This window comes from Tachyglossus aculeatus, chromosome 9 (genome assembly GCF_015852505.1).
Source record: "Tachyglossus aculeatus isolate mTacAcu1 chromosome 9, mTacAcu1.pri, whole genome shotgun sequence".
Taxonomy (NCBI): Eukaryota; Metazoa; Chordata; class Mammalia; order Monotremata; family Tachyglossidae; genus Tachyglossus; species Tachyglossus aculeatus.
In genome coordinates, this window is record NC_052074.1 from 22259765 (window position 1) to 22284878 (window position 25114).

The 25114-nt window shown below is 43.4% G+C and overlaps 1 protein-coding gene across 12 annotated transcripts in view; it reads right to left on the minus strand.

Moving 5' to 3' along the window:
* Positions 1-25114, minus strand: part of DTNB (dystrobrevin beta) — a 221081-nt gene that overhangs the window by 100490 nt on the left and 95477 nt on the right. For all 12 annotated transcript variants that reach the window (XM_038751196.1, XM_038751192.1, XM_038751200.1 and 9 more), the window contains exon 10: positions 3818-3895. In XM_038751196.1, the coding sequence (XP_038607124.1) occupies positions 3818-3895 (78 nt within the window). The remainder of the gene's footprint in view (positions 1-3817; positions 3896-25114) is intronic.

The following is a 25114-nucleotide window of genomic DNA, read 5'->3' on the forward strand; positions in this document are numbered from 1 at the left end:
TTTGGCCAGTACTGTTTGTTCCCAGGTCATCATCCTCTTTGCTAAAAATCATCAACCTCACACACCGTAATTCTTGAAGCAGCAACAGTGACCACAATATGCTCAACCTCTCAATGACCTTGGAGCCGAGCACGGGCATGACTAAAAATAATTTCTCATCAGAACGCTTATGATATCACACAACAAGAAGCATGTTACACATGAGGACATGCAATCTGGGCCGGATTAACACTGGAGCAAAAATAAAAATGAAAGAAGAAGCTGGGGGCCAAGACTGGACACGGCAGCCTCTCCCTGGCACCCCCATCTGTATGGCAGGAGAAAGAAACCCCAGGAAGGAATCCTTAATCAGCTCCACCTTGCCTCACCACAGCCCGGTGGGAACCATGTGATTGTGTAGGCATGCTTTCGCCTCACCTCTGTCTCGCTTCTGTCTTGCCAATGATTTCAAAGGATACAGAGTCTCGGACTGTGTCCCTCTCGGACATGAGGTCTGCCTCTGGATGACCAAGGAGAGGGTTGCCAAGGGGTAGTTTGCGGGGAGGTGATGGTCCCAAGATCAAGACCAGTTCGCCCCTCTTGGCAGGAAGCTCTTGGATTGCTCCCTCTGCCCCAAAAACCCAGGGGCAGGAAGGGAGGAGGACAAACAGTAGAGAGTGAGCAGGCCACTGTTACAAGATGCTTTGCTTCTAAACAGTCTAATGGTCAGAATTGGGGCTGAAGAAGCAATGGACTCGGTATCTGAGAGGATGGGAGGATGGCAAGGCAGGGGGCTGAGGTGCTAAACTGGGCCTGTCGGGGTGGCAACGTCACCATTGATGCGCATACAATACACACAGTGCAAATCTGCACTTCTCAAATGACATTTGGCTCCAAAGGTACAGCCCACCTTTCCTGGCAACACTCCCTCCGCACAGGTTGCCCTAGCTGTGTAGAAACCTCCACGGAGCAGCACACAGTGCCCTGTCCTGGCACTACAGACTTGCTACAGGCACAGAGGAAGATGCTGGTGGCTGTCAGGCTTCCTGGCATGCTGCAGTCTGGGCCCATGCTATGTCCACATCAAGTCCACTCTTTCCAAGGAAAAAAAATACGTACCCCCTTTGATTCATACTGAAGCGCTCACATCAATTTTCTGTTTTGCCCATGTGGTGTGATTTCCTCCTCTGGTGCTGAATTATTTGGCTCTGGTGCTAAATTATTTTTAGTCTGAATGGCTGTGGCATGGGCAGGGACTGTGCCTGCTAAATCTGTACTCTCCCAAGTGCTTAGTAGAGTGTTCTGCACACAGTAAGAGTTCAATAATTATCATTGATTGATATCGCCTACTTTTAAGTATTTGTTAAGCACTTTCCAGGTTCCAGGCACTGAACTACGTGCAGCGGTAGATACAGGCTAATCAGATTGGATACAGTCCAGGTCCCACATGGGGCTCACAGTATTAATCCCCATTTTACAGATGAGGAAATTAAGGTACAGAGAAGTTAAGAGATTTGCCTAAGGTCACACAGGAGACAAGTGGCAGAGCAACGATTAGAACCCAGGTCCTCAAGACTCACAGGTCAATGCTTTATCTACTGGGCCATGCTGCTTCTCATATTTATGGCTATCTGTAACCTCTTGGGCCACCTAGTGCTTATAGGAATTTCTGTGGTTGGAAAGTATTTGAAATGATGTGGACATGGCTATTGAAGATTCTTCCTTCTCGGAGCGTTTTAGCGCCCTTTCTGCACCTTGCTGAGATTCACACAGGAATCTACATACTAAGGACTAGACACTAAGCTCCTTGTGGGCAGGGATCGTGTCTATGAACTCTACTGTATTGCACTCTTCCAAGTGCTTTGTACAATGCTCTGCACTCAGTGCCCAGGAAATACCACTGGTTAGTAATAATAATAATGATAGCATTTATTAAGCACTTACTATGTGCAAAGCACTGTTCTAAGCGCTGGGGAGGTTAACAAGGTGATCAGGTTGTCCCACGGGGGGCTCACAATCTTCACCCCCATTTTACAGATGAGGCCCAGAGAAGTTAAGTGACTTGCCCAAAGTCACACAGCTGATAAGTGGTGGAGCCGGGATTTGAACCCACGACCTCTGACTCCAAAGCCCGGGCTCTTTCCACTGAGCCACACTGCTTCTCCTGATTGACTAGGCCAGCTATTTTAGCTCAGTTTTGGCAAGTGGGACATTTTGACAGCTCCCAAATGGACCTCTCCCCTTCTTGCTACTCAACACTTAAGCATCTCTCTCCCCGTTTCCCAAGTCTCACTCCATTCTGTTTTCTCTTCGGGGGTGGAGGGGGGGTGAACTCCCAAGGGGCTATGCTGGCTTCTTGCCAACAGCCTGAGGCTGGTGATTAATTAGACTCAAAGGAAACAGAGTGCAGCTGCTTAACCCCCTCCCAACGCACTGGACAGGTCCCAGCAGGTGTTGCAGGCAGGTACTCATATCCAGGTGGCACATGATGCTGGGGCCTGAGGCCTCCAGGTGGCTAGACTGCAGCAGTGGCTGAACCCTAGCTGTCCTTGCTATAGCAAACCCTTATCCTACTAACCCAGAGCAGCAGCATACCTTTCCCCCCCATCAATGCTTCCTACAACAGGCCAGATCTCAAGACAGCTTTGGAGCAGCCACAGAACAATGAGGTACTAGATGGCAAAAGCATTCAAGCTGCTCCAAAGATTGCTAAATGGTTTCCTGCAAATTGGACCTTTTTTAAAAAGAGTATTTGCTAGGCACTTACTGTGTATCAAACACTGTTCTAAATCTTGGGGAGATATAAGTTAATCAGACCAGATGATACAGTGGGTGACTATCTTCTTTCTCTGGGAGGGGGGTTTTTATTTGTTTTTCTGAATAATGACTGCTGTAAAAATTGCTTGAGCAGCTGTGTCCTTGGGGGAGCTTCTGCAATGCTTTGACATACTGCACTGCTTAAATCAAACAGCAAGCCATTTTTACACTACTCTCTCCAATGCTGCTCACAACCTCAGAAGAAAGGCAGTTTTATGTAAAAGGAGGAAGGAGGTACACAGAAACACCAATCTACTCCTCTGATTGAATGTAAACTGGTATGCATGTGTGAGTAGGCACCTGGGTGCACTTGGATTTATTTAGCCCTCCCTCAGCCCCATAGCACTTATGTACATTCTTGTAATTTATTTATCCATATTAATGTCTGTCTTCCCCTCTGAAATGTAAGCTGTTTGTGGGCAGGGAATGTGCCTATCAACTCGGTTATATTGTATTTTCCCAAGTACTTAATACAGTGCTCTGCCCACAGTAAGCACTCAATAAGTGATTGATTGAAATGATGAAAATGGTTTTCAGAAGATTAATCTCTTTGGCATACAAGAGCCAGGAATCCACATTTACTTTATGTCAAAGAACTCAAACCTAATGCACACTTCTACAGCTCTTAGTTGGCATTGGTTGAAGGTCCCAGATGGGAGGGAAGAGCAGTCATTAATGTTAGGTGGCAAAAATCAAACACTTGGATCTATTTGAAGTCCAAATACCAGAAAAATACATGTACATCCAAACAGCTTCTTGGACTATGGCCAACGTTTACAAAACTGATTTTGTCTGTTGCCATATTAGTTGGAGTGATGTGAGAAAGCAGATAGGCATAAATAAAAGAAGGACTTCTGGGTTTGCTTGAGTAAGCAGAGGTAAAACAGGAGACTCACAGCACTGTTTCTGAGAGTATCCTCTCCTGGAAGCACAACTGCCAACCTGTGCTACACCTGAATGGCACAAATCAGCTCAGTGGCCTTGGGAGTGGGGGGATTAAAGAGCAGGACCAAACACTTACCTTTTGGTGGGAGTGGGCACTCCAGAGGATATGCGGCTAACCAGGGTGTCATTCATATTGGTCAGCGGCCTGGGAGGGCTGGAAGAAAAGGCATTGACTCTCTATTAATGATTACTAACATGAGTAACAGAAACAAACAAAAAAGGCACCTAGAGATAAAGACAAAAGAAATAACTACCATTCTTGATAAGCGCAGAGGGTCAGAGGGAAAATATACATATTTTAAAAGTAATTAAACTTGGAGAAGAAAGCTCCTCTCCCAGTGGGCCCCACAGCCTTAAATGGGTGCAAGGGCATGAACTTCAAAACACACAAGGTGAGCAGGGAGGGGGGCACTGTGAGAATATGCCGAAACCCAATGAAGGCCGAAAAAGGGCTGGAGCTGCAATTCTTTGCAACACCTTCCCTACACTCTTTAGAACTGCAGGGAAACTGAGGCCCAACGACAAGCGAGGCTTCTAAAATTACCCAGAGAGTCAGCGGTAGAACTGGAAACAAAATCCAGGTACCCACAGTTCTTCTGTGTTTGTATTGTACTCTCCCAGTTGCTTAGTACAGTGCACAGAGAAGGAGCTCAATAAATATGACTGATCGATTGATCTTAATTACACATTTTGAATAGAAAGTTATTAGGAAGTTTCTTCTGACAAGGGTAACAGGATAGCATGTGATGTGATTTTTTTCCATAGTATTTGTTAAGTGCTTACTATGTATCAAGCATTTGCTGGGGCAGATACAAGTTTTACCAGGTTGGACACAGTCCCTGTCCCACATGGGGCTTCACACTCTAAGTAGGAGGGAGTACATATTGGATATTGAAAGACATGTTTGTGCAGATATGTTCATGCATCAGCCAAGCAACAATTGTTTTTCAAAATATTTTTAAGTGCATATATGCCAGGCATTGTACTAAGCACTGGGGTAGATAAAAGCTAATCAGATTAGATACAGTTCATGTCCCACATGGGGCTCACGTCTCAATCCCCATTTAAGGTAACTAAGGTAAGGTAAGGTAAGATAAGGTAACTAAGGCACAGAGAAGTTAAATGACTTGCCTGAGATCACACAGCAGACAAGTGACTGAGCCTGAATTAGAATTTGGGTCCTCTGATTCCCAGGCACATACTCTTTCCACTAGGTCAAGTTCATCAAGAACATTCCCTGCCTTCCACATTATTGGAGATTGAGCGTATTCTGACCTGCATGTTGCAGTTTTGTGTTTTCTAGTCCAAAGTGCCTCTCTCTCTCTCTCGGGTCCATGTTACCGAGGCAGAAAATATTCTCTGGCTGGGCCAGTTTATCCAGCAGCCCAAGCTTCTATATTTTAGGGTGCTATCCGCATGCTGGGACAAGTTTGTAAATCTTTATTGTAGTGAAGAAACTTATTTCACAAAAAGGTGGTTGTATTTTCAAACTAGTTTCAGAATGAGTCCAAGCATAGCTCCCCAGTATCATCTTCAGCTCTACAAACACCACTTTTTTAAATTGTCAATCCAAATTCTCTCTTAGAACCACAACGGTACTGAAGGAAAAAAAAAAACCCTAATATGAATATCTACATTTCAAAGTTTCAGCTGGTAAATCTATGCTGCTTCTGTTCCCACTCCTTGGGGGTTAATGGGTCCCAGAACATTATGGTCAGTGAAAGGTGACCTTATACCAGGGTGACACATTTTCAGAGAAGGACTGTTCAAGAAATTCTGACATTTTTTTACACCATTCTGCCTCTTCAATCATCAGCCAGGTCTTTCTGGCAACTCCACGTATTCCATCTTGAAAGGCAATCGCAAAAGAGAAACGATCCTAAAAAAACCCCTATCCTGCCCTAAATCTTGATACCAATTTAGGATTTTTTTCAATCTTGGTCAGGTCTATGATTTTTCAAACTCTATTTAGTATGCCTCCAGGTTGAGTTTATAACTTTTTGTTCTTCTTCGAATGATTCCTTTCTATCCAGTCTGGGCTTTGGCCTAACCAGCCCCATCTGTCCAACTTTCTCCCAAGCCTGCCTTATGGTCCCCAACAATTCTTTCCTTCCTGTTGCTGATGGCATTGCCCACCCACTCCATTCTGGGTTGCTGCTATCAGTTCCGGCCTCTAAAACACCCTGCTTCTGAATTTAGCCTCCCAACTTCTTTGCTCCTGCTGTAGCCATGCACCTATCCACTGCATTTTGCATTTCTGAGGGTTGCTGAGGGTCCAGAGCTGATATACGTGCAGCGTACTGATCCCAAGTGGCATTTGCAAATAGGAGGTCTGAGGACTCCTGCCTGGTGACACCCCTCCCACCATCCAGCCAGAAGTGGGCGCCTCGAGGGTCCCATGAGAGGGTTTCGGCATGGTAGGTCATCCCTAAAATTTATGACCACCAAACCTGAGGCATCTGATAATACTTGTGTATTTTATATTTTCTCATTTTCTTGATTTGTGTGTTGTCAGGCAGAATTCAAAATCTTTCTCAAGTCAATATAAAGTATAACGTTTGCTTCCTCTTGATCTACCAGGTCTGTTCCTCAGGTCACAGAGGGAGACAGAATTAATCTGACAGGACTTGTTCTTCACAAATCATGCTGATTGTCCCTAAAAACTTGTTCTCCTCCAAATGTCTGTGTATATGCACACACACACACACACACACACACACACACACACACACACACATTTTGCAATGATTTTGTTCTCAGCATGCCCCTCCACTCCTCCAAAAACCTCCAATGGTTGCCTATCTTCCACATCAAGCAGTAACTTTAGCTTTATGGAACTCTATCAATTCTCTCCCTCTTATCTATTCCATCCTCTTATCATTCCCCAGCTTCCACTCTTCTTTCCTCCCAACCTAATCTTCTCACTTCTCACTGGGTCTCATCCTTGAGTCTCCCACTTTGTTGGGGACAGGGATCAGGTCTGCTAACTCTGTTGTACTGTACTCTCCCAAGGGCTTAGTATGGTGCTCTGCACATAGTAAGTGTTCAATAAGTACCACTGATTGCTCACAATCAGCCTGGAAATTGCCCCCCCCCCCCCCCCCCCCGCCCCACCTTTAGATCTGCCAGACCTCAACAGCTCTCACTATCTTTAAATAAGTTCTCCTGAAGTCCTCCACCAGGAGACTTTCCCTGATTATTTTTTTCTACTCTTCAGGTCATATACTCCCAACTACCACTTCAATAATTTTGCACTACTTCACAATTTATGCATTCACAATCACCAGTAGTACTTCTAATTGATTTATATACTCTATTCTTTAAGGGCTTAACCACGGATCAATCTTTCCATCCTGCTCCTTCCTATCTGTAAATTATTTTGTCTCCCCAGTTAGACTATAAACTCCTTGAAGGCAGGAATCATATCTTCAACCTCAAGTGCGCTCTCCTAAGTACTCTGCACATAAAGTGCTCAATAAATACTACCAATTCACTATTTTTATAAGTGATTCCCTTATTCAATGCTTTCTGCTTTTTTTATATTGTTCTCTCATTTGATCATCAGGCAGCTCTTGTCATCTTACTGTTTATTCCTGCTGTTGGGGAAGGCACCGTCACAATCTACTTTTTAAGATAAGCTCCAATAATTGCCATTCTAATTTCAAATTTGTTTTGTCTAAAATCTGCTTTTGTTAAAGCCCACTGACTGCTGGAGTGAAAGAAATTTCTTTCAACACACTAACTGAAGGCCAGATGGGTGTCTTACTACCCTGCAACCCCATGCCTGAAGAAAGAGTTGAAAGGGAAAAGAAAATTATTTTCGAACGCATCTCACTGCTACTGCTCGGTTGGGAGACTGAACACTGAGCGCTGTCAGTCTATTATCCTTCTCCCATTTACTACCTTCTCACCCATATTCTAAAGCCAACTTAACACTGAATTAGCCCCCTTGCCTTGCTCTGCTGTTACACTCAACCATTTCCTTTGCTTCTGTGCTAACACAGCTGCATACTTCTGGAGAAAAATCTAGGAGCTGAGCTGATCTAGCATGCCATAATTTCACACTTCACTGGGCTGAATAAGCCTGATCTTATTTAAATCAAGAAGTTTAGCCTCTGATTCCTTTCCCTTCATCAGAATGACAACTTCAAGATCCACTTTTACACGTTACTGTGGTCATGCAGGTGCTCTCCAACCTGTCCCGCTCCTGACTTGTGCTCCTCCTTCCTCCTCCTCCACCTGGGTTTTTCCTTCCACTCTGGATTGCTCATCCCTCCCACCTTTCATCCACAAATGCCACTTCCCCTAGCTCCGTCCTCTCTTCCTTGAAGCACATCCCAGTTTACCCAGTTCTGAAAATGGAGTCCCTCAACTATTTATCCTCCTGGCATCCAGCTGGTCATAAATTCCAGCCAATTTTTCAATATTTCTCAGTTCTGCTCTTCCGACAATAATAGTCTTATTCCTGCACTAACCAGCTGCTTCTGAACAACTGAAATAGCTTTTTGAATTTCCTGCCTCTAGCTTCTCATTCTTCTAATCTATCCTTATAAACTTCCCCTAGAATTAGATTCCCCACATATCATTTTGATCATGTTACTTCCCTTCTCAGAATCCACAGCTGTTCTCAAACTGTTTCTTAATTCAAGACCTTCCACCAATTGGCCATTCCTTACTTAACTGTCACTTCCTTACTTAACTGTCACTTCATACTGGCACATGTCCTCTGTTTCAGTCGAGTGCAAACTAGTGCCATCACTGGCATAGATATCTGATCGCTCTCACCTCTGCTACATATGACATTTCCTTTTCTTAAAATAGCCTTCTTTTTTCCCCTCTCTAAGCCATACCTGTCTCATTAGGCAGAATCACTAGGGAGGATCAACACATCCATTTTGTTCCAGTGAAGCAAAAGTAGATTACCTTATCGTGACACCTCTCTGACAAAATATATTAATGTAGCTACATTATTAATAGTAGTAATAGAATTTACTAAGTGTTTATCGGGTACAGATCACTGTAAGTGCTGGGAGAAAAGACACAGGTGGGAATTTGATCTTACTCATCTATAATTGGTTGAGTGCACAAGTCTAGGTAATTTTGGTAAAATTAAGGTTCCCAACCTGGGTTTTGGATCTGTCCCCATATTGTCCCTATAAAAAAACTGGTTCTGATAGAATAATCTGACTTAAGATCTAGTTTTCAAGAGCAAATAGCATGATTTAGTTTGAAGACTGTTTAGAACTGCAGTTGGTTAATGTACACTTAAATGACTATCAGTTGAATTTACTCACAGAAAAAAGGCTGATAGAATACTGGCATGTGATTTTTAATATATTCACTGTTGAATATTTAAAAGTTAAATGTGTGTTATTTTTGAATACCATATTTTTTAAAGGTTTTTTTTAGTGTTTTGCATGAATTCTGAAAAATGATATATTTGTTTCCAAAGGGAAAACATCAGAAAGTTCTGCAATATTTTGAGGATACGTTAAAGGAGTGGTAATTTTAAAAATCACTTTTCTGGAGTTTAATCCTAATTTTTTTAAAAGGGAAACTGGTGATTGAAATGGAGTTAATTCAACTAAAACCCCCAAACCCAGAAGCAGCATGACCTAGTGAAAAGAGCATGGGTCTGGGAGAGAGAGGACCTGGGTTCTATTCCCGCTCTGCCACCTGATTATAATAACAGTAATAATAATAATAACTGCGGCATTTGTTAAGCGCTTGCTACATGGTTAAGTGGGAGGGAGACAGATACTGAATCCCTATTTTGCAGATGAGGGAATAATAATAATGATAATTATTATTTTTATAATGGTATTTGTTAAATGCTTACTATGTGCCAGGCACTATACTAAGCACTGGGGTAGATACAAATTAATTATGTTGAACACAGACCCTGTCCCTCACAGGACTCACAGTCTTAATCCCCATTTTACAGATAAGATAACTGAGGCACAGAGAAATTAAGTGACTTGCCCAGTGTCACACAGCAGACAAGTGGCAGAGTCGGCACTAGAACTCATGAATTTCTGAGTTCCATGCCCATGCTCTATCCACTATGCTATGCTGCTTCTAAAATAATAATTGCGATATTTGTTAAGCGCTTACTAACTCTAATCCCAGGCACTGTACTAAGCTCTGGGGTACTTACAAGAAAATCAGATGGGTCACAATCCCCTTCCCATGTGGGGCTCACAATCTCAAAAGTAAAGCAGAGAGACGTTAAGAGACTTACCAAGGTCACAAAGTGGACAAGTGGCAGATCCAGGATTAGAACCCAGATCCTCTGACCCCAAGCCCCATGCTCTTTCCATTAGGTATGAGAAGAGGGAAAGCAGGGAGGATGGAGAAGGGAACAATGGGAAAAAAGGGAGAAGGAAAAAGGGAGAGGAAAAGAAAAGGGAGAGGGAAAGGGGGAGGAAAGGCACAGGAGTACTCTCCCTCCACTGCTGTGCTGACTTTATCTTCTGTAGCCATTTCCACCAGCCAAGCCGTGGCTACAGTGTCTGGACCAACTCAGAGTCCAGCTGAGCATGGGGTAATGGCTAGATCACAGACCTGGGAGTTAGAAGGTCCTGGGTTCTAATCCTGGCTGTGCCACTTGTCTGCTGTGTGACCCTGGGCAAGTCACTTAACTTCTCTGGGCCTCAGTTATCTCATCCGTGAGCCTGATATGGGACAGGGACTGTGCCCAACCTGATTACAGCGTGGCTCAGTGGAGAAGAGCACGGGCTTTGGAGTCAGAGGTCACGGGTTCAAGCCCCAGCTCCGCCAATTGTCAGCTGTGTGACTTTGGGCAAGTCACTTCACTTCTCTGTGCCTCAGTTACCTCATCTGTAAAATGGGGATTGAGACTGTGAGCCCCACGTGGGACCTGATCACCTTGTAACCTCCCCAGTGCTTAGAACAGTGCTTTGCACATAGTAAGCACTTAATAAATGCCATTATTATTATTATTAGGTTGTATCTACTGCAGCGCTTAGAACAGTGCTTGATTCATAGGAAGCACTTACATATCATCATTATTATTATTATTACTTCTGCTCAGGCAGCAGTTAAGACTAGACTGTAAGCTCCTCTGGGCTGTACGCTCGTTGTGGGCAACGAATGTATCTACCAACTTTGTACACATAAGTAATTAGTACAGTGTACAGTGCTCTGTATACTCATTCATTCATTCATTCAATTGCATTTATTGAGCGCTTACTGTGTGCAGAGCACTGTACTAAGCGCTTGGAAAGTACAATTTGGCAACCTACAGAGACAGTCCCTACCCAACAACGGGCTCCACTGCATGACTGATAAGGAGTGCAGCAACCATGACAAGTGCAGCAGCCCTGTAGATTGGTCTCAAAGGCTTAGAAAACCCAGGTTCAGATATCTCTCCAAGTTTCTGGACAGTGAAACTGTCTGGGTGGCCCAAGGAAGTGAAGCCAGCATGGAAGTGGTGGCCGCTTTACCCTCATGGAACTGAGGCCCCTGGACTAGAGGAAGAGGAACGTGGATCTACTGCTGAGGAAACATAGCACCTTTGTTCTCTTGTGAACAAATTTCTTCCCCTTTGAAGTATCAATCTCTAAAAAGGAAGGTTTAGCAGCCTTTCTAGCCCTCAGATAGGCAAGCTTTTTGAAGTTAGCATTCGCTTTATCTTTAGAAAAGAATTTTGGAATATCTGCACTGTACTTACTTTTTGATATTACAAATTTGACACCTGTCTACATGTTTTGTTTTGTTGTCTCCCCCTTCTAGACTGTGAAGCCCATTGTTGGGTAGGGACCGTCTCTATATGTTGCCGACTTGTACTTCCCCGCACACAGTAAGCGCTCAATAAATACGATTGAATGAATGAATGAATATGCTACGCAGGCGATGTTGGTGGACCCATCCAAAGTAAAACGTAGTGCCTGTTTTAAGTATGAGTCTTACAGCATCTTCAGTTTGGTCCACAATGTGGTCTAGTTTGGTCTGGTCAAGACTAGACTGTAAGCTCCTCTGCAATGTATGCTCGTTTTAGGCTGGGAATGTATTTACCAATTGAACTCTCCCAAGTGCTTAATACGGTGCTCTGCACACAGTAAGCGCTCTATAAATACGGTTGACTAAAATGTACTGCCCTATTGGTGCCATATTTCTGTTTCCCAACTGATATCCTGTTATTTATTCAGTTTTTTGCTTCTTTGCCTCTCAGATGGCCACTGACCATTGTATGCCTATGTAGCAGAATTAAGTGATAGCATTCACGTCTACACTGCTAATAGAGATCAATGATTGTGATCTTCCCTGGGCTAACGATAAAGAAGGGATTCCAGTCTTCACATATTAAAGGGAATTCTGAGGAGAAATATTTGAAGAGACTTCTGGAATATTTTCTATTCTCACTGTGGGTAAAAGAAGTTGAGAAGAACTAGCATGAAGCTCCGGAAAGGCAAAAACCAGGCTAGGATGTTCTTGGGTTGTGGTGATAATAATTGCAGAATTTGTTAAGTGCTTATAATACACAAACCACTATACTGAGCACTGGGGTGTCTGTGTGTACATATATATAGCTGCAATAGTTCCTGGCCAGCAAGGGACTGCCAGTTTAATCAATCAATCAATCAATTGTATTTATTGAGCGCTTACTGTGTGCAGAGCACTGTACTAAGCGCTTGGGAGATACAGGTTGGCAACATATAAAGACAGTCCCTACCCAACAGTGGGCTCACAGTCTAAAAGTTTAAGGGAGATGGAGAACAGGTACTTAATCCCCATTTTACAGATAAGGAAGTGGAGGTGCAGAGAATTTAAATGACTTGCCGATGGTCCCACAGCAGGCAAGCGGTGAACCTGGGCTTAAATCCTGGTTCTCCTGACTCCTTGTCCTGTGGTAGTGGAGAGGCAGGTGCCATGGTGATGTCTTAATATCATCATCACTATTATCGATGGTATTATCATCGGCTCGGCTTCCTCGGGCCCAGCCCGTGGCCAATTGAGGGAGGGGTTCTGGGGTCCAGCTGGGGGACGGGCGGCCTGGGGATTGCCCCTCTGGCCCCAGGACCACCCCGCCGGGAGGAGGGGGCGAGGAAGCAGCCGAGTCCCTCCTTGATGCTGTTCCCTGGGGTGCGGGGGGATCCCCGGAAAGTTTGCAGGGGAGGCCAGAAGGACAGCCCCCTCCCCACCCCGCAGCCCCGGGACCCCGACCAGAGGAGGAGTCGGCAGGTGGGGAGGTCACACTACCTACTGTTTTTGTTGTCTGTCTCCCCCTTCTAGACTGTGAGCCCGTTGTTGGGTAGGGACTGTCTCTATCTGTTACTGAATTGTACTTTCCAAGCTCTTAGTACAGTGCTCTGCACACAGTAAGCACTCAAAAATACTACTGAATGAAAGAATGAATATTTGAGTGCTTACCGTGTGCAGAGCACTGTACTACACACTTGGAAGAGTACAACAGGCATGTTGCCTGCCCACAACGAGCTTTCAATTCAGAGGGGGAGACAGATACTAATAAAAATAAATAACATAATATACAATTTATAGATATGTACCTAAGTGTTGTGGGGCTGAGGGTGATTCATGATTTTTCTTTGGAGAATTTCTTTTAAAAGGAGGCAGGCAGTTGATAAATCTCCAGGACCAAATCAGTTTAATGTCTCAACTGAAGCTAAAAGGTAGGTTTCGAAGTCCTTGTGAATGAAGGTCTCACTCATTTCTACTTCAGTTTCCGATAACTAATATTCACAACCTATAGCACTATGCAGAGGATGAACTCTGAAAACCACATTGGGTACCACCTTACAGACTAAGGCAGGCTGATGAGAAAATAGAGTTTTGTCCTTGAAAGCAACTCACTGAGAGCCTGTCAGAACAAGGGAAACATGGGCTGTAAAAACTGGGATTCTTTACAGAAAGCCCCCTACTTTCAAAGAGGATGACTGCCAAGAGCAGTGCATTTTTATCCTCCTTGGTTAGTGTATGCTCCACTCCTCACTCATCTCTTTATAGCAAGCTAAAAACCTTCTGTCACTGAACCAGGTTTTGTGTTACCATCTGCCCAGAAAAGAACAGAAAAACCACCTTTTTGAAAATAACAGGGTTACAAAAGAATCTTCACAGAGCTGACTCTGCAGATAAACAGTATTTTAAAATCTATACCAAGACTCCCTAGAGGTCCTAAGGAAGTTGGATTATGGTTTTGTTTCTTACAAATACAGCTGGACAGCTGTCAGGAAAATTTGAAAATTCTAAAAGTTACACACTAGATTCCAAACTAAACAAAATGCCTCATCATTGGACTGTCAAATTTTAACAGGATAAATCTGAGAGTCATTCTTGATTCAGATCCCACATCCTTGGCAATTTAACATTGCCAAATTGAAAAATCCTGTAATATTTATGACATACTTCCCATGCTGGAAAGGTTTAATACAAATTCATTTTTAGAGAGCTGACCATGTAACAAGCTCTTAGTACAGTGCGCTGCACATAGTAAGTGCTCAATTATATACCATCGATTGATTGATAGCTGATCACCTTCACATCAGAACCACCAAAAGACTCTCAACTATCCCACCTCCACTCCACACAAGAACAGCATTTATCTTGGTAAAGGAAGATATTAGCATGAGAATCACAGTGAATTGTTTGGTATCACGTCTCAGTTTGGTCTCATTACAATAAAAAAACGGTCAAGGTCCCCTGAATGGGAAGAACCAAACAAAGGAAAAGCTGCTTCTTTGCCTGAAATACTTTTCCACCAAAAACCCCTCCCCAGTTCTCATCCTCCACAAGAGGGGAGAGACAAGTTGCTACTACTTCATATTCACTTGACTCAAAACATTTCTGGAAAGCTGATGAAAGAAAGCTGCAACTCAAATGCTTCAACAAGTTATTCCTAACAAAGCCTTGCAATCAATGCCCCTTAATGAGCTGTTTCTGTATCTGCCACTAACCCTGATAAATGGAAACAAATACATCCTGACGGCGTGGTCCTGCTTCACAGCTAAGCGGGCAGACGGACTCTTAACGATGCTGCAATAGTTAATCCCTCAGGACTGCATAAACGGGGGCTGCCCTTTTGATAGCAAAACCCAGAAGTTCCAGAGGGTTCCTGCCCCCTATCAAGAACACACAAATCCCACCATCCCAACGGCAAAAGCAGAAAAATGTAAAGAGAAGCAAAAGACACCAAACCTTTAAGCTCTGTAGCAAATGCCTCTTCCTTTCTCTACGGAACTAGCATCCTAATGAACACACTGATGTTGTCTCTAAGGAAACAGAGCAATCACATGACCACAGCTCTTCTTCACAAGGTAGTTTATCCGACAGAGCATTTGGTGGTGGGGAAGAGCAGGTACAACAGAACAATTCATTAGGAAGCAACTACACGCCTGCTCTCTGACAGTGAGTCCAACCACAGCATTCAGATACAGCCAATGGCAGAAAGGCAGTTTTATACCAATGATTTGTATTTTAATAGGCAGATGCAGCACAGAGAGTAGCTACACCTACTGAGAAGCTTAAACCTGAAACCCAAACAGAAAAACCAAGTATTCAAAGTCTTTCCATAAAACCCTTCCTTGCCGAGAGAGACTATTTTCATTTACACTAGGTATTTTCAGACCATTCATTTTGTCATTCTGGGGACTGGTTCCCTCACTTTGATTCATACACTTTTTTTCTTTCAGGAAGGGCAGAGTGGTGGTGGGAGTGAAGGGGTGGGAAGATCCTGACCATTGTTAATGGCCTGCCAACCAAAGCCAAGAGGACTGCACCTGAACTGGCCAACCTCAAGTGCAATCTAAGTGGACTTTTGAGGAGGACGTTGCTTGGACAGCGAAGGCATGGTGGTAATAGGGGTGAACAAATTCAGAGAGATGATAATCAATGGACTAGAAACTGGCAGCATACCCTCATCATCATTATCCAAACCACTTATCTGCACGAGGCACTTGGGGAACAGTAGAAGCGAAAAGATGCACTCTATGCCCTTAAGGAGCTTATACTGACACAAATTGTAGATAAAACAGTCCTAGAAGAGATGCAAGTGATCAAAAGACAAGAAGCAATTAAGTGAATAAATAACAGGTATACACACGATTGCTAAGGAGGCTGATGGGGTGGCTTGGTCAGCAATTAGCTTTTTTATGGTATATGCTAGGCGCTTTACTGTGTGCCAGGCACTGTACTAAGCATGGGGGTAGATATAAGCTGATAGTAGCCTAGTGGGTAGAGCACAGGCCTTCAAGCCAGAAGGGCCTAGGTTCTAATCCCAGCTCTGCCACTTGTTTGCTGTGTGACCTGGGGCCCGTCACTTCACTTCTCTGTTCCTCAGTTGCCTCATCTGTAAAATGAGGATTAAGATTTTGAACCCCGTGTGAGACAGGGCCTGTGTCCCTCCCGATTAGCTTGTATCCACCCAGAGCGCTTGTATCCATCCCAGAGCTTAGTACAGAGCCTGGCACATAGTAAGTGCTTAACATATACCATCATCATTATTATAATTGTTATTAGGTTGGACACAGTCCCTATCCCACATGGGGCTCACAGTTTTATTCACCATTTTACAGATGAGGTAGCTGAGGCTCAGAGAAGTGAAACAACTTGCCCAGGGTCACACAGCAGACAACTGGCAGAGATTGAATTAGAGCCCAGGTCCTTCTACTCCCAGGCCCAGGCTCTATCTATTAGGCCATGCTGCTTCTCTAGCCTTCTAACAAATACTCCTCTGTATCCCACACCTTACCCATGTCCACAAGCCTTGTACCTGAATCTGATATCTTAGCAGAATGGTTTACTTGCATTAGAGAATGGGGGGAGAAAAGGCACAGGAGAGAGGTAAAATCCAGACAGATTAGAGGAGCAAAATGCTTTGCTTCACTCCAAGCAGGGAAAGGGTACACTGGTGAAGCCCTGGGGGCACACTGGTGCTGCAAGTGAACAGAGACTTCAACAAGCCAGTGGTGGTAAAATTCTCAAGGACAACCTGCCCTCCACAAGGCTGACAGGTTAGCATTAACATTTTTCTCCTAGAAAGACGTAACACAGAACTGGTTTTTGCTGCTTTGATGTACTGACATTTTCAAATGAACTCAAACTTAATTTAGAGGTTTTGTTGAGAGAGGCACTCTGTATTTCACCAAAACTACAACTTCAAGTCTCTATCCTTGGGGGGGGGGGGGGGCAGCAGGGAGAAGGGTGGCACAAAGGTTTCTCTGGCAACTCCCTGGAAATCCTTGCAATGGGAATTCCAGCTACACTATGTGTTGTAGCTTTGACTGACCAATGATTGATACAGTATAATTAGTAACCCTCACTTTGCCCTCACCAAAAGGAGAGTGGGTATAATGCAAAGTGGCAAATCAGAGGCCTTCAAAACCCATGCGTCATAATGTTCACAAAAGAGGTACAAATACTTCTTGGACCTTGACAAGGTGAATCAGAGAGCATTCCACAGAGTATATAGCCATGTGAGCAGCAGGGGGATGTGATTTCTCCCAGAAAGTACTAGGCTATGTGACGCCTGCTCAGAAAAAGCAGCTAGTTGTTTTTCACTGAATCACTTTTAATTGAGCTCTTACGTCTGTGAAACTGCAGCATGCAATTGCTTTGCAGGGAATTCTCTGTTCCACAGATGGCCCTTCGTGCTCCAACCTGCCAGAAAGAAGCCTGCAGTTTACTATAGAAGCAGTTCTGTCACAAGCTTTCCTAGGAACCTCTGCATTTTGGCATGGAGAACCACACCTGCATCACAGTTTGAACTCTACTTCTACCCTGGAAAGGTCAGCCAAGACATGGTATTGCAGGTGCACATGCACATGTGTGTACACACACACACTCACAATTTTCAGTTTATTCCCTGCCTTTTAGGAGTCCCATGCCACAGGAAACGTTAGCTAGGGTTTCTTTTTTATGTGATTTTACCTGAACATAGCTCCTTCTCCTTTAGCAGACCCAATCCCAATAGCTGAATACAGGAGAGATTTACCCAAATCTCTGTGTCAAAGAGTCTTAATCACTATTGAACTTTCCCTACTTTTCCAAGCTATTTGGTTCCCTTATTAGGACAGCATACATGACATCTCATTACCCAAACTGCAAGATCTCAAAGATGTTTTCATGTGTTTAGGAAATTCTCCCCTATGATCTAAATTCCACATGCCTCAATAATTCATTCCATCTTATTCTGTAGAGTTGGAGGAAAGCAAGTCACTGCTGATGGTAAAATAGTCTTTCAGAGGCTCGGTAACTCTGGCTACTCTAATTTCCGTTCCTCATACTTGTTCCTGTTGAACTTCAGTCTATTATTTTCTGAGCACTCTACCAATGCAAAAATATCTTTCAATTCTAATACTAACTTTCAAGTTTCCATCCACTCCACTAGCTTTCGGGGTAATGTAGCCTGCAAACATTGTGAATATATTTTTTATTTACTCACCAGGTTACTGATGGAAGTATTAAATAGGATTTGGGTCATGATTCTGTGAACCTGCTGCCAGAAGTGGACAAACCATGGAGTTATTCATTCAATTGTATTTATTGAGCGCTGACTGCATGTAGAGCACTGTACTAAGTGCTTGGGAAAGTACAATAGAACAATAAACAGAGACATTCCCTGCCCAAAGCGCGCTTACTCATGACAAGACACAGACATCCCAAACACTTAGTATTGTGCTCTGATCACAGGAGGCATTCAATAAAGACGATTGATTGATGGATGGATCTCAATCAAAGTCTGTAGTGGACTTTAAAGCACTCAATCAGCCATCCCCTTTATTCATTCATTCAATCGTATTTATTGAGCGCTTACTGTGTGCAGAGCACTGTCCTAAGCGCTTGGGAAGTACAAGTTGGCAACATACAGAGACGGTCCCTACCCAACAGTGGGCTCACAGTCTAGAAGGGGGAGACAGACAACAAAATCTATTAACAAAATAAAATAAATAGAATAGTAAATACGTGCAAGTAAAATAAATAAAATAATAAATCTGTACAAACATATAAACAGGTGCTGTAGGGAGGGGAAGGAGGTAGGGTGGCGGGAGGGGGAGAGTAAGGAGGGGGCTCAGTCTGGGAAGGCCTCCTGGAGGAGGTGAGCTCTCAGTAGGGCTTTGAAGGGAGGAAGAGAGCTAGCTTGGCGGATGTGTGGAGGGAGAGCACACCAGGCCAGGGGGTGGATGTGGGGCGGGGGCCGACGGCAGGACAGGTGAGAACGAGGCCCAGTGGGGAGGTTAGCGGCAGAGGAGCGGAGGGTGCGGGCTGGGCTATAGAAGGAAAGAAGGGAGGTGAGGTAGGAGGGGTCGAGGTGATGGACAGCCTTGAAGCCGAGGGTGAGGAATTTCTGCCTGATGCATAGATTGATTAGTAGCCACTGGAGATTTTTGAGGAGGGGAGTAACATGCCCAGAGCACCACAACACAGCCTGCAGGCTTTGCTCCTCCATCACCAATTTACTGTACCTCAATCTCATCTACTGTGCTGCTGAACCCTTGTCTACTATGTCCTCCCTGTGACCCGGAACTCCCTCCTCCTCCATATACAACAGACCACCACTCTCCTCACCTTCAAAGCTTTATTAAAGTCACATCTCCTTGACAAAATCTTCCCCGACTAAGCCCTCTTTTGTCCTACTCCCTCTCCCTCTGCATAACCTATGTACTTAGATCTGTATCCTTTTAGCACTTGACATTCACCCCACCCTCAGTTCCACAGTACTTAACATAGCTGTAATTTATTTAATGTCTGTCTCCCCACTCCCCACCTGCACCGTAAGCTCCTTATGGGTAGGTAATGTGTTTACTAACTCTGTTATACTGTGCTCTCCCAAGGGCTTAGCACAGGGCTTTGCACCCCGTAAGCATAATAAACACCAATGACTGATAATTATTTTGAGCCCTATCTTTTGACGAATCAAGCTGATTTGGTTTAAGGCATCAGGTTTGAGTGAAGTTGGAAGCATTAGTTCTGAGTAGCACTGTTGTTAGTCTCATCAAAAAGTCCCACTGCAATAACTGAATTGGTTTTCTTTAGTCCCTTCTTCGGGAAAATCCTGGAATGATGCAATGGAATATTCACCAGTGGCACAATAAGGCTTTTCTTCTATCATACAAATCTCTTCCTTGTTTGGGGGCACAAGTGACAATCTGTTATGAGAAAAGTCAGATGCTGTTTAGCATCTGATTGGTTATTAGCAGGTACTGTGATTTATGAGTTGAAAGAAATACATGGTTAAACTGGCCTGAATTGCTTCTCCAATTATTTTCCCCCTCCATTCTCTTTCTCCCTTGCTCTGCAACTACACACTTCTCCTATTTCCAATAATCTGCAATAAAAGAAGAATGTTGCTCTAGGAAAGACCCTGCATCAGGGATGGGCCTCATCGAGTTATATGAGAAAGGCCCCACGTAGCTTGCTAAACTCTAACAGGTGTTCAGAAGCTAGTATGGACTACGTTGAGGACTGAACTAGGAGGAAGTCAGGCTAAACTGCATGCAACCTATGAGGGGGCTCTTTTATGCCTGTATAAGGGAGAGACAGAGGCCCTTGCCATATCAAATAGCTCTGGACCTGAATCAGGCTGTGTAATTGAAAAGGCCAAAGTGCAACTCACAATTCCAGCTACATTAGATACACAAAAAGACTGTTCCTTTCTTGGGTTGTCGTGTTCGGGGTGCCTGGTGCTATTTTCATTTTTACCTCCTTGTCTCTTGTTTCTTTTAAAGCTTTTGTTCAAAAGGCTGATCCTTTCTTAACTGCCGTACCTCATGCTGATCTATCCTCCACCAATAACTCCCAGGTTTCAGGTGGGATGCAACTAGAACTATGAGGCGGATGTGGTTCTGAGTACATTTCCATAATCAACACGATTTCATGAAGGAACTTGGATGCTACTGGATTCCCTTTAGAATCACAGAGCTGAAAGGACCTCTACATACCCTGGCAGAGGAATGACTAATGCACTTATGATGGATGGTTTCCTAGGTGTTCTAAAAAGATCTCAAGGTTTGGTGATAACATAATAGTCTGTGGCAACCTTTCCTCCCTTTTGTCTAACAAAATTTTCTCTGATTACATTTAAATCTATTTCCTTCCTAAACCATTTTCCCTTTGCTGGTTTGGCTTCCCCCACTCCAACCCCAGGTGGCACTTGCTCTGATCAACTGATCACAGTTGATCATTTTCCTAAAGACAAAAAATAGAAAAAATATCCTACACACAGCCATTAATTTTTCATTTTTATATAATAATATCCATTTAAGGTTCTTCTTTGACCAAAAATAACTGAAGAGTATTTTTATTTTCTTAATTTTCCTCTTTTAATAAGTGTCCTCTTTTTCACTTTTTGTAGCTTTTTCATTTGCCCTTTAGATTTCTACACATTTTTAGATTTTGCCAATTTGGCATCCTGTTACACTACTTAACCTTCCTCTGCAAGAGTGGAATTTGTTCTTTCGCCTGCTAAATTGTTGATTTGAAAAACAGCCAGTTTCCTTGGATTCTTTTAGCTCTTAGGCTTTCTTTCAATTGCATCTTTCCTACTACCTGTGTTCATTTTGCTCATTTTGCTGTTTTTTCTTTGGATTTTGCCACTGCAAATCTTGGTGCAAAATTATTTCTTGTTTCCATCGCTATTAGATCCTCAACTAATCATTTCCTGTGGGTTTGAATCAAAATCAAGAAAGACATTTGCCCTTAATTCCTCTATTTTTTCTACAAGGAAATTTTCCCAAGATAGTACAAAATCCAATTTGATGTTCTTTGGACAGGGACTGCATATTTGGTCCCTCATCATCACCAGATCCTGACCCTGAAATGGTGAGTTAACAGCTTCATCCACATTCTCCTCTTGCCTTAACTCACCTTAACCATGACACTAAAGGGAAGCACCAGGGCCTAGTGGATTAAGCATGGGCCTGGGAGTTGGAGGACTTGGGTTCTAATCTCCCTTCTTCCACTTGTCTGTTGTTTGACCTTGGGCAACTCATTTTACTTCTCAGTGCTTCAGTTACCTCATTTGTAAAATGGAGATTAAGACTGCGAGCCTTAAATGGGACAGGGACTGTGTCCAAGATGATTAACTTGTATCTACCCCAGCGCTTAGCACAGCACCTGGTACACAGTAAGCGTTTAACAAACACCATATTAAAAAGGCAGAAAAACCCAACCAAAAATCCCCATCTCGATTCCTGTTGGCCTTCTTTGGTTAACTGGCCTGTAAGCATCATTTCCCCTGAACAATTTATTTCTTTCTCTTCTAGACTAACAGCCCCACTTAGGGGCATCCAAAGGGTCTCTATCATTTCTAATTTCTCCTGCTTATTTTCCACAGTCCTTGCATTTGTACATGAACACTAACATTCACAGCACTTTGCTATAATATTCACACCAGAATGCTGTAAATGGGGGTCAGGAGGAATGGGTAATAGAATAAGAAGAATGATGATGGTACTTGTTAAGCACAATGTGTCATGTACTGTACTAAGCACTGGGGTAGGTACTAGATGATCAGTTTGAACACAGTTCCTGTCCCACGTGAAGCTCTCAGTTCTAAGTAGGAAGAAGTAGGATTTAATCCCCTTTATTCGGATATGGAAACTGAGGCACAGACAAGGAAAATGAGTTGCCCAAGGTCACACAGCAGAAAAGCAGTGGAGCTGGGATTAGAATCCAGGTCTTCTGACTCTGAGGCCCGCGTTCTTTCCATTAGGCCACGCTACTTCTCCTGAGGAAAGCTGGATGCATTCGTTCAGCTAGTGACGAGCACTGAAGGGAATTAGCAGGTGTCACGGCAAAGCCACTAGCTCTTATTTTTGCAAACTCAAGGACAAGCTAAATTAAGGATTGGCAACTTTCAGGACATTCCCTAGAGCCTGGCACAAGAATCAATCCTGCCTCTGGCCCACTCCTAAATAATAATGATGGCAATTATTAAGCGCTTACGATGTGCAAAGCACTGTTTTGTAACCACCACCAGCCCAGGCCCACTCTCCAGATTCCTTGCCTGTGCCAGCTGTCTAGTCTGAGTGACCTGGCACACACCTCTAACTCTTAACTAGTTGAACAATTGCCTACGTTGATTCTTCTTGGCATTTCTGTGTTTGTTTGGGACTACAGATAATTAAACTCTTCTCTCACATTTCTGCCGCCTTCCCTATGCTCTATACTGGTGCAAACAGCACACTTAAGGAAAGTGAGGTCACTCATTCATTCAATCGCATTTATTGAGCGCTTACTGTGTGCAGAGCACTGTACTGTGATGTTGTAGATCCTCTACAGCATTTCCAATTCAGGTTTGTTATTTGGGGTACTTGTTAAGCTCTCACTGTACTAAACATTGCAGTAGATACAAGCTAATCAAGTTGGACTCAGTCCATGTCCCATATGGGACTCACAGACTTTGTTCTCATTTTACAGATGAGGTAACTGAGGCACAAAGAAGATACGTGACTTGCCCAAGGTCACAGAGCAGACAAGTGGTGGAGCCGGGATTAGAACTCAGGTCCTTCTGACGCCCAGGCACTATCCACTAGGCCACACTGCTTCTCCGTTTGACTCCTTCATTGTGCAAATGAAGTTTAAAAAAAGCGTATGTACACATACAGCATAATATATACACACTCCCTCTGGTATCATTCCCCATTTCTCATAAGCACTACCACCTGGTAGAGAGAGCACAGGCTTGGGAGCCTGAGGATTTAGGTTCTTATCCCAGCCCTACCAATTACCTGTTAAGTGACCTTGGGCAAGTTGCTTAACTCTCTGTGCCTCAGTTTCCTTATCTGTAAAATGGGGATTCAATGCCTGGTCTCCCTTCTACTTTGACTGCGAGCACCATGTGGGATCAGGAGTGCGTCCAATCTGATTGTCTTGTATCTTCCCCAGCACTTACTGCTTGACACACAGTAAGCACTTAAATACCATAATTATTAGTATTGGAAAATTTGACATTATGGGCTATGGTAAATGAATTAAATCTGTTACTATGAATTTCATTAGCAATAGGCCGGAATATAAATTTACACATTCTAAAGTGAGAAATAGATCACTGGGATGGAAGTGATGCATCTTTCTGGAACCGTATAAAATCCTTAAATTCTGTGAAGACATTATCAAATTAATTTAAGGGGCTGCCCTAGAATGTCATGAAGAGGCTAGATTCAGCAGACAAATGAGAAGATTGAATGGAAGAATGCCCATGTTGCTAAAGAACTGCCCACATCAAAGGTTTCAAGCAACACTGTTTTACTTAATGTTTGTACTGCTTCTGTTTAGAACAAGTTACATTCTGCTTGGAACACCCTTCTGTATAGCAAGATGGAAATCAGAGAATCTTCCTCTCTCTACTCCTTTCGTGTTATTCTTTTTTTCCACATCCATCTCTCTAGGCTAACAAAACTTCAAAGCGTTTGGAGCCACTATACACATCCGGACACATCAGACTAGAAGCTAATAATATACTTCCATGGGAAGGATCAGGTGTGAACAGATTAGACCAACCACCAGTATAAACAAGGTTTATAAACAAGAAAGGAAGGTCATTTCACTGGCAACTCTGGAAATGCTTACTGGTTACACAAAAAGCCACACAATCTCTTCAGAAGTGAGGGTAGTCACTCATTACTGAAAATCCTGGTTGCGAGTCTTCCCTCCTGGTAGGCGGGTGAGTGATGTGAGGAGCCAACAAGGCTTGTGACCAAAAATATTTGACTGGCTAACAAAATGTACATTTTTATGAAAATTGTCTAAGTATGAAGAATTCTCAAAAGGATGACCAGATGCAGAAGTACAGGGCAAGTGGCTTAGTGCAAAGAAGATGGGTCAAAGTCAGAAGACCTGAGTTTTAATCCCAGCTCAGTCATTGTTTTAGTGTGTCGCTTTGAGCAAGTCACCAAACCTCTCAGCCTCAATTTTCTCATCAGTAAAATAGGGATAAGAAAGACTGTGAACCCCACGTGGGACCAGGGCTGAGTTCAATTCGATAACCTACTAACTACTTCAGGCCTAAGCATATAAATGCTTAATAAATGTCACATTAATAATAATATAAATAATAACAACAAAAAACATAAGGAAGACCACTACAAGAGTAATCATCATATACATCCTTTGGGTTTCCTTCCTTCTTATTTATCTGCTTTGGCATTCTGCTTGACGCACCCCAGATAATTGGGATGGGTTCAAGAAAGCATCTGTGGGAAAAATTAAATTGATTTCATTTTAAGGGTAAATATACCCAAGTTCTATATCAGGCTCAAGAAGCTGAATGTTAAGACCTTGCTCATATTATTCCTGGGAAGTATGGGTAAGTGGCCAGAGTTCACCGCATTAATACTAACCAAAGATAATGATTGAGAGAGGATTAATAATTACAAAACTGGGCCTTAATTTAGTC